Raw genomic sequence first — 10,390 nt, forward strand, 5'->3', positions numbered from 1 at the left:
GTGCTCTATCCCATTCATCTAGTCTGGATATGCAAACACTTTCTGTTAGTTATACTCATTTTTACTATTCTTAAATATAAATACTAGCTCAAGCATTGGATTAAATTACTATTCAGGCAACTGAAATAATGAGCCTAGTGCAACCAATGTATACATATATATTTTCTTTAAAAAGCCCATAGTTAAGATTGGAATTTAAGTCTCTATATAATTCTAAATCCTATGTGCAGTTTAAAGTCAGGAAATATGTGTTTAAAGTCAAAATTCCATTCCCCTATCTGTCCTGCTGTGGTTATAACAGGCAAATAATAGTTACAGCAATTTCAGAACCCCTTGCTATACCCTTAGGTATAATTAAGTGACTTAAAAGTTGAGTTCCTGCCTAAATTCACTATTTGTTTTCTCAAATTATACACCTAGTACTGATCTTACTAGACTATCACTATGTCTCAATTTTTGCAAACCCTTTGCTCACCACTGCTGACTCTTTCTTCTCATGAAGCCATACAAAAGTTATTGGGAAGACATAAATCCCAGTCACATTTTTCTTTTTTGAGACGGAGTCTCGCTCTATCACCCAGACTGAAGCGCAGTGGCGCGATCTCGGCTCACTGCAAGCTCCGCCTCCCGGGTTCACGCCATTCTCCTGCCTCAGCCTCCGGAGTAGCTGGGACTACAGGCGCCCGCCACCGCGCCCGACTAATTTTTTTTTTGTATTTTTAGTAGAGACGGGGTTTCACTGTGTTAGCCAGGATGGTCTCGATCTCCTGACCTCGTGATCCGCCGGTCTCGGCCTCCCAAAGTGCTGGGATTACAGGCTTGAGCCACCGCGCCCGGCCCCCAATCACATTTTTAATCTACTAGTTCCTTCAACTAAATAGGAATGCCATTTAAAATTAATCAGGTATCTGGAGGATGGATTAAGTATGATGACTTTAACATATGTAAGTTATAAAATTGCCCTCAAGGCAATGTTACAGGAATGCCTTCACATAATTGTTTATTAGGCATCTTTGGAAATATCAAGGCACATGTAAAATAATCCTGGGAAGTCAAACGGATCCTTACAAAGGATACAGTAACAACTTATCCAGTCTTAGAGTAGCACACATGTAAAACAGGTCATACTCTCTGCACGAAGCAATAATTATTTTCACCTTAACTAATCTTAAGATCTTCAATAATTTTTAAAAGTGAAAATAAGCTTTATTACAAATTATTAACATTTAAAACTGCTTACAGTGGGCATTATAATAATTCACACACATAACCGTTACCGATTCTCTCGTCTAACTGCTCCCCACAAGATTATAAACTCCCTGAGGACAGAAATTATGCCTTGTCTTTCTACGCCCACAGTCCAATGCAATGCCCACTACATAGGAGGTGCTCAAAAAATCTTGGTGAATATTTGATAAATAAGTGCGTGTGAGTATAATGGTATCCTGAGTCAGAACGTTATGTGCTGATGTTTTCATACCATTTACAAGTATGACATTAGTTAAGATACAAGTTCCTTAGACTTCAATTTCCCCACTTATGAAATGGTCATACTAAGGTCTGTCACCCCAATCCCAGAGAATCAGATGCAAATAAAATAAAATGATTCAATACATTTGAAGGTATGCTAAAAACTATAAATACTATTATTATTTTTAGTTCCATGATTTCTATCACAAGTATACAGTCAGGTGTTGTTTAATGATGGAGATACATTCTGAGAAACGCATCACTAGGTGACTCTGTTGTCCAAATATCACAGAGTGCATTTACACAAATCTGGATAGTATAACCCACCACACACCTAAGCTATATAGTATAGCCTATTGCTCTCAGGCTATGACACTGTACAGCATGTTCCTGTACTGAACACTGCAGGCAAGTGTAAAACAATGGTAAATACTTGCGTATCTAAACATAGAAAAGATACAAAAAAACACGGCAATATTATCTTACGGCACCACTGTCATGTATGTGGTGGTCATTGACTGAAACATTGTTATGGGATGTGTGACTATTTCACTCTAACTGAACAGAAAAATATATGTAATTATAAACATGATAATACTTGAATTACCTGGAGAATCTGAAGATTTTTCTATGTAAGACAACTTAACGCTTTTTTCTTCATGAAGTAGCTAAGTAAGGAAAATTTTGCCACATACTTTTTGCTTTAATGGGACTGCCTCTACCCATTGCCACATTCTCCTCCCATTTCCGTCAAAGGTCTTTGACTCTCTGACCCTCCCAGATCATCATCATCATCAGGATCTTGCTCTGTCACCCAGGCTGGAGTGCAGTGGCACAATCATAGCTCACTATACCCTCTGACTCCTGGGCTCAAGAAAGCCTCTAATCTCAGCCACCTAAGTAGTGAGGACTACAGGTGCGCACCACCACTCCTGGCTAAAAAAAATAAAAAAATAAAAAAATTTGCAGAGACAGGGTCTCTTTACGTTGTCCAGGCTGATCTTGAACACCTTGCTGCAAGCAATCCTCCTCCTCTGCCTCCTAAAGTGTTGGGATTACAGGTGTGAGCCACCATGCCTGGCCTCTCCCATATTTTCTTCATAAAGGGATAAAAAGTTATATTCTAGGTGGACCCCAAGACTAAATCTTTGCCCAATGTTTGCTGATTTTTCTTAGGTTAGATTTATGCTGAGAATGAAATGACTGAAACCTTAAATAACTGGCCAATTTCAGTACTTTTAAATTATAAATAATAAAAACCTAATGAGGGCTTAACAACAGGACCACATACATGGATTGCCTTATTTTATGTTTGTTTATCATTATTATTATACTTTAGAGAAGGGGTCTCACTCTGTCGCCCAGCCTGGTGTACAGTGGTGTGATCACAGCTCACTCCAGGAGCCTTGAACTCCTGGGCTCAAGCTATCCTTCAGCCTCTGCCTTCCAAAGTGCTGGGATTACAGGTGTAAGCCACTGCACCTGGCCAGATCATCACCTTTTAAAACAGATTTGTAAATTATGCCCAGTTTTAAATCTAAGAACAGAATCAATTCCAGCGATCTCTACATAACAATTGCTGTTTCAATTAGATAATGTAACAGCAATTGCATTACACATTCAGATGTGATCTTTAGTTTTAAGTTTGGGAACCAATTTTAAACAAAAATTCGTATATACCTGTTTAAGGAGAATTCCCAGAAGGTTCTAGGCTTTAAGTTTCCTCTGGTTTGCAGTTACTATAAACAAAGCTTCAGCTGGTTTCACTCAGCCACCCATACCACATGCATCCAAAGTCAAACTCTAAGTAGAGTTGCTTTCACAAGGTCTAATTTTTGCTATTAATGTCTGTCTTTCTTTTTCTGTTTTTTTTTTTTTTTTTTTTTTTTTTTTTTTGGAGATGGAGTCTCACTCTTATTGCCTAGGCTGGAGTGCAATGGGGGGGGATCTCAGCTCACTGCAACCTCTGCCTCCCAGGCTCAAGTGATTCTCCTGCCTCAGCCTCCTGAGTAGCTGGGATTACAGGCGCCTGCCACCGCACCCAGCTCATTTTTGTATTTTTAGGAGATGGGGTTTCACCACATTGGCTAGGCTGGTGTTGAACTCCTTACCTCAGGTGATCCACCCGCCTCAGCCTCTCAACGTATGTCTATTTTTCTTTAAAAAAAAAAAAAAAAAAACAACAAAATGCATATTTGTGTCAAATCATCAATATGTATCTCTAATTCTATTATGGGAATTATAAAATGAACAAGTTATGAATGAAAATATCAAGGAACAGAAGTATTGATGATTTGCTGAGTTTGCAATAAATTTATAATGAAGCTATTAATGGAATGGTGATCTTTATGCCAGGGGTGCCTGTGGAGCACAGAATATAAGATGCCTGGTGGGCTTTCTCTCACTTCCCACTTAGGGCCTTGGGAACACATCCTAGCGGGTAGCTCCCCATGTGCTTATCCCCTCCAAATTCACCTATGCGTCTCTAGCACCCAGCACCATGCCTTGTGGGCTCTTCTAAATGTGTCCTGCCTATGTTGCAGTGAAATACATCACACCAGCTGTGTGTTTTTTCACAATGGTCCACTCTCCCCTACTTCCTTTATGGATCTCGGAGATTTCTTACTGTTGTCTCCTGCACACAATCTCGAACTGCAGAAAAATCACTGTAATAGAGGGGTCCACGTGGTGGGATATCAACTTTTGGAGTTTCATTTCTTGCTGCAGGGCTTAATACAGGTGGAGTTACTGATTCTTATTCTTAAATAAATTAGGGTGACTTATGCCTCACCCCAATCCTATTGTTCTTCCAAGCCTGCTTAGAGGACCAGTCACTACTTTCCAAAGGATTATATATACCTTAGCTGTCAAATCACATTTCATTCATGCCCACATCCCCGTATATGAGAATTAGGGGATTTTATGCAGATGCCTTTTAGGTTATAGTCCCCAGAATCAACTCCTACAGGAAACTAAGAAACTCTCAACTCCATCACGGATTACAAAATATTCAACTATTTCTTAACACTCAAATTCTCTAATTTAGTCTCTAAGCATAGATTTTTTGAGAACACATACAGTAAAAGTAAAAAACCTAAGACTAGTTAAGGCCATCAACTCTTGGTGATAAAGCTGAGTCAAGAGTCTTGAGTTCCAGTTACAGCTGCAACAACTACAAAGAACCAGTGCAGCTTCCCTATTTGCAAAGCTTCCCTAGTTGCAAAGCAGAAGTACAACTAAGCAGCACAGAGCACCTCTGTCTTCAACATATCCTTACATGAAAAATGAAGCATAAAATTTTTCTATTAATAGCACAGCACTGTCCACAAGAAAAATTGTGATGACAGAAATACCCATATTACGTATGGTCCAGTAAGGCAGCCACTATCCACATATGGTTATTGAGCACTTCAATGTGCTAGTATGACTAAGAAACTAAATTTTTAACTTAATTTACATTTAATAGCCAATATAGTGTGTTGCAACAGTACAGCTGTCTAAGAAATTGCTATAAAAATTTTAAAGTACTATAATGTAAGGACAAATCTAAATATCCAATCTGCAGGCTGTACTTTCATATCAGAAAGTCCAACACGAAGGACTGGAAGTTTGGTGGTAACAACTAGGATTCACCTTTCTTAAAGCAAAAGTTAAAATCAGACATTTCCCATTCTTCCATTGATAAGATAGAGTTTAATGAAAACTATTTAGTGATGAAAGCTACCATGCTGGGACACATCTCCAGTTTGGACGAACAGAATGAGAGGCCAGTGAGTGAAAGCAAGATATTTCCCCCCAGCTACAGGAACTACAGTTTAAAGACCACTCTGAGGCTTTCCCATATCCATTGGTCTCTGTGATATTTTAATAAAAGTGATACTGAATCACCCAAAGGGATCACTATTCTTGGTTTACTGACTGCAGGAACACAAAAATGGGCTGGACCAACCAACTTTGGAAACACCTTTAATAGATGGCCTTGGACAAGGCCATAGTAGAGCACAGTCCTATCTGGAATGGCTAAGCAGGGAGACAGAGCCTGGTGCGTATCCTCCTAGCTGGTGCCACTATACCCTAATTGCAGGCAGAGCTGCTGACAAAACACTGTAGGCAGAAGACTCCGCATTTCTTCATCTTCTCTGTTACCACCTTGTCTACTCCACCATCTTCCCTCTCCCGGATACCACAACAGCTTCCTAATTGGTCTGCTTCTACTCCTAACTCCCTACAGTTCATCTTCCACACAGACGCCAGATAAGCTCATTCCTCTGCTTAAGATCTTCCAGTGACTCCTACTCAAAACAAAGTTCAAACTCCCCACCATGGCCTACACAGTCCTGTTCACCTTTGCTTCTCTTCCCACTGTCCCCTTGCTCATTCCATTCCAGCCACTCCGACCTCCTTGATTTGTTCTTCCGACAAATCAAGCTTCTTCCCCACTCAGGCACTGAGTTGAAGCGTTTTGCACTATCTCATTTTGTCTTCACAGTAATCCTGAGGTTTAAAGGAGATAAATCCCGGACACAGAGTTTATGACAGTGAAACTGGAATTTGAATCCAGGGAAGTGACTGCTGAGCTCACAGGCTCTCCCTTCACAAGACATCCAGATGGAGCGTCCATTTAACTTCCTCACTCCTACATAGGAAATCATGCCTCTCCTGAGGTAAACCGTTCCTTTATCAAGGAAAGCTTTCACTGGACGTGTCCCCCAGCCTCAGTCAAAGTTTACTGTCACATCAACACTGTCCACAATATTCAGAACACATGGCCAACCATGAATTTCTTCTTGGGCACATGACGCCTCTGAGCCATTGATTTTCTAGGGTCGTTTAAAATTTACAGCCATTTAATTACATTTAAAACACAATTACGATATGAAAATCAAGCTGCTTTTATTTTTGTTTCAGAGCCTTATTTCACATTTATGTTATTTCAAACTTATTTTCTATGCCTTCTCTCCTGGCCATATGTGCTATAACATAATGAAATCTGTACCAGTTTGTGACACGATTGGTATTTTACAAGAGGTTGTCAAGGCATGTAAGAGCTGAGTTTTATATTATGGAAGGGGATCTCTCATATCTGCCTGCAAAATGACCTCAGTGGGAGTAGGTTTTACCTTACATAAAGTTGGGCTTACCAACTGTCTGATTAAGTCAATTTCTGTAATTGTTTCAGGCCTCAGCTTCCCCATCTCTAAAATGGGGATGATAATAGATACTTTCTCATAGAGTTGTTTTGAGGATTCTGGGTGATTATACTTGTTAACTACTTGGCACGGTAAATGCCTGCACACAGTAACTGCTAGTTTACACAGTCAGCGGGGGCTTTTGAAAAAATCCTACGTAAGTCCTCCAGTGGCACAACCTGACTGAAAGAAGTTCTCAGTGAACCAATGTATTCAATTACTAAACAACTTCCCAACAACGCAAAACGTGAAGAAGATAACAGTCAATGCTAAGCTGACTGCAAAGATGATTCACTCTAGTTGACTCTAAATCAGTTTTAAAAAAAAAATGGCTGTCTCTAAATCCAGCTTATCTTGACTCAGTATCATCTATGTTATCACTAATCAGCATGGACTTTCTATTGGCCCTTGGCTGCTATTTAGATTCCCACCCCCCCATTAATTCTCTATTCTTACACTGCCTTTAGAGGTGGTTTCAACCCAGGAACATTAAGTGGGCTTTTTAAATTTTTTTCTTTTTCCTTTCCTAATGGGCATAGAGTAGTCAAAGCACTATCTTTGATCTTCTATTTCCCACTGGGAATTTATGAAGGCACAAGCAACAAAAAACCTCTAAAGGTCATTACAACAGGCCTTTGACTGAAAACAGCTTTAATTATGAATCTATAAAACTCAACTGAGTTACACTGGGCTTTCAGAAACACATCTGCTTTGAGAATGTATTCCTTCAAGCATTACCTTGTGCCCTCTGTAATCACTAATGCAAGACACAACTAGATCTATTACATGAATACAAATCTTCCCAATAGTTGGGGTAAATCCAACATTTCACTATTTCAGGCATTTGCCTCTTACTGAAATCCTACCACCAGAGGAAAAAGGCAGCAGCCTCCCACTGTTTCCAACACCCACTTCCAGGAGAATACCTTTTTAAAAAATGCTTACTGTGATTTTCCAAGTACATTTGCTATTTGGAGGGTACACTCCAGGAAAACCTTCACTGCCAATAAATCCAGACTCTCCAGTAAGAATGCCACCACATGTGAAAACAGGTCTGGGAACATAAAAGAAGAAAAGATAATGTAATTTGAAACATGGTCTAACAATCTGATGTTACCTTCAGAAAGGTGCAGCCTACTAATATAAATAAAAGTTAATGTTGATTAATCAATTCTTGCACCATAATGGGATCCGAAAGCTTGCTAGCTCTTAGAATATTTAAATTACAGCCTGATAAAGCATTCTGTCCAGCTGCCATCTGTCTCCATCATAATAACACAAGATTTTATATATATAATCAAGTCCTCGGCATTGTGGCAAAGTCTTGTAGGAAAATGGTAAATACATCAATTTAACTGAGAGAAGGTAAGAGCCAGGCTGAATGAAGAACACGGTTTTAAAGAAAGGCAAGCAATTGGTTAATATAAAAAAGTTTGCCGTTCCCATATTTGGAGAGATGCCCAGTTCTCCTCCCCCTTTCTGAAAATTACTGGCCATTGGCAGAGCTTCCCATCGAAAGGGAGGCTGATATTGACGGAGGCTGAAGAGGCGATGCCAACGCTGGCCACCGGGCAGGTCCCACAGCCCTGCTCCTGGGGCCGTCTCGAGGTTGGCGAAGAGTTAACTTTCCAGAGCGGCTCCCTAGGCGCCGCGCCGCTAGGGTTGTTCCCTAGTTTACGTCTCTGGGCAAAGGCTCTCCGGGAAGAAAAAAAAAAACAGCGGTAAACCAAAATCCACATATTTGGGCCCCAGTGCTTCCCTCCGCCCCCATAGACACGAGGAGAGGGGAGACACAAGTCAGATTAAGCCCCGCCACGTGGTGGCCAAGCCAGCTGCAGGGCCATCAAGCAGGCCGGGCCGGAGACCCAGGAGGGAGCCCGCGAGCAGGGATGGGTCCCCAGGTCTGGGGCTCAGCGCACGCGGGGGTGGCGGACGCCTGCACCGCTCGGGGAGCGCTGGGTCACCCAGGCGCGCCGAAGCGGGTTGAGTAAAGCAGCCGGCGAGGTTGCAGAGGTGGAGGAAGGGAGGGGAGAGAGAGGGAGCCCGGGCGGGGGTCGCGTTACCTCTCTGGGGACTGCTGCCGCGAAAGCTGGGTGGCGGCGGCCAGCAGCAGGCAGAGTGGCGCCCAGGCGTTCGCGCCCCTCATGGCAGCGTAGACGCTCGGGGTCTGCACCCCACGGCGCGCGCGCCGGCACACACGCCCCTCCGCACCCACCGCGCTCACACTGGCAGCAGTACTGGCTCACACCGGCGCTCGGCGGCCCGCGCGCTACCTCTCACTCGCGCACCGCCGTGGGGCGGCCCAGGTAGCCGGGGGTTGCGCGGCCGGCGGGGCGGAGGCGCTTTTAAAGACGATTACGGTGCCGTCTGACTCGACGCTTAATTTCCCCTGAGGAGCTGCTCTGGCAGCCACAGGCCACTGCTGAATATCCCGTTTGTTCTCTGGCGGCAGGAGGGGCGGCTCCAAGGCCAGAGCCGCCCCCTCTCGTGGGGAGGGCGGGCGTCTCCTCCCGACACCCCGGGATCGACGGGTCCTCTCGCGTCCAGCCCTCAGGGACCCCGGGGAGAAGAGGAACCCCTTGCGGAGTGGCACCCCAGCGGCCCGGGCCCGGACGCCCACAGACGATTCTCAGGGAGGGCTTCGGGTTTTGCTTTGGGGAATGTTTCTCCCAGTTGCTTTTAAATAAAAAGTAATAGTGCTTGCTGGATGCTGGAAAGCCTGGGGGTCCTTCTTTGTCTCCTTCAAAACCCAGATCCAAGGAAAGAAAGGGAAAAGGAGAGAGATTTTATCATATTTTAACTTTTGTGCTTATTCTCTCTCTCTCTAGGTTATTTTCCTTTTACTGGTGTGACAATGACAAGGAAGATAGTCTCTGTGCGGGGATTTAAACGGGTTCTCAGACGAGTGATTTCTGTGTGAACTGTCATTAAATGTCAAATAATGAGGACGGAACCAAATCACCAAATCTCACCATCTCATGTCATGTTCTGAAAATGGTGTTTCTCTGCTGGCATATCTCTGTTCTTAGACCTATCCAACATCTTTCTGTGGTATTAACGAGTTAAAATTTATGGAGAATTTGTTTTTCTTAGATGAACAATTCTAGCCTTGTGGAATCAATACTCTCTTTTACTTAATTACAGGAATATAATTTTAAACATTTTGTTAAGACCTTCCCAATAACCAGGGATTAATAAAAGAATAACAGAACAGACTAGATTCATTGAGATTTTCAATTATCACCAGCCGTGGTAGATACAACTTAACTTTGGCGCCTCGAGTTGTTACTTTTAAATTGTTTTCACCTGTCTAAGCAAGACAAGTATTAAAGTAGTTCTTATCAAGACTTTATTTCTAATAATAAGCCGTTAAGAATCTAAACACGGGTGGGCGCGATGGCTCAAGCCTGTAATCCCAGCACTTTTGGAGGCCCAGGCAGGCAGATCACGAGGTCAGGAGTTCGAAACCAGTCTGGCCAACATGGTGAAACCCCGCCTCGACTAAAAATACAAAAAATTAGCCGGGTGTTGTGGTGTGCGTCTGTAATCTCAGCTACTCGGGAGACTGAGGCAGGAGAATCGCGTGAACCCAGGAGATAGAGGTTGCAGTGAGCCGAGATCATGCCATTGCACTCCAACCCTGGGCGACAGTGTGAGACTCCGTTTCACAAAAGAAAAAAAAGAAAACACTCCTGGCAAGGAAGTAAGTGAAACTGACTACAGGAAATATT

At 42.8% G+C, this 10,390-nt stretch overlaps 1 protein-coding gene across 1 annotated transcript in view; it reads right to left on the reverse strand.

Moving 5' to 3' along the window:
* Positions 1-9,145, reverse strand: part of PCOLCE2 (procollagen C-endopeptidase enhancer 2) — an 80,241-nt gene extending 71,096 nt beyond the window's left edge. Inside the window, exons 1-2 of the mRNA XM_017882276.1 lie at positions 8,723-9,145; positions 7,605-7,713 (exon numbers count right to left, since the gene is read on the reverse strand). Coding sequence (XP_017737765.1) covers positions 7,605-7,713; positions 8,723-8,805 — 192 coding nt within the window. The 5' untranslated portion in view covers positions 8,806-9,145. The remainder of the gene's footprint in view (positions 1-7,604; positions 7,714-8,722) is intronic.
* Positions 9,146-10,390: the final 1,245 nt, after the last annotated feature.

Source organism: Rhinopithecus bieti, unplaced genomic scaffold (genome assembly GCF_001698545.2).
Source record: "Rhinopithecus bieti isolate Rb0 unplaced genomic scaffold, ASM169854v2 scaffold_12642, whole genome shotgun sequence".
In the NCBI taxonomy this organism is placed as follows: domain Eukaryota; kingdom Metazoa; phylum Chordata; class Mammalia; order Primates; family Cercopithecidae; genus Rhinopithecus; species Rhinopithecus bieti.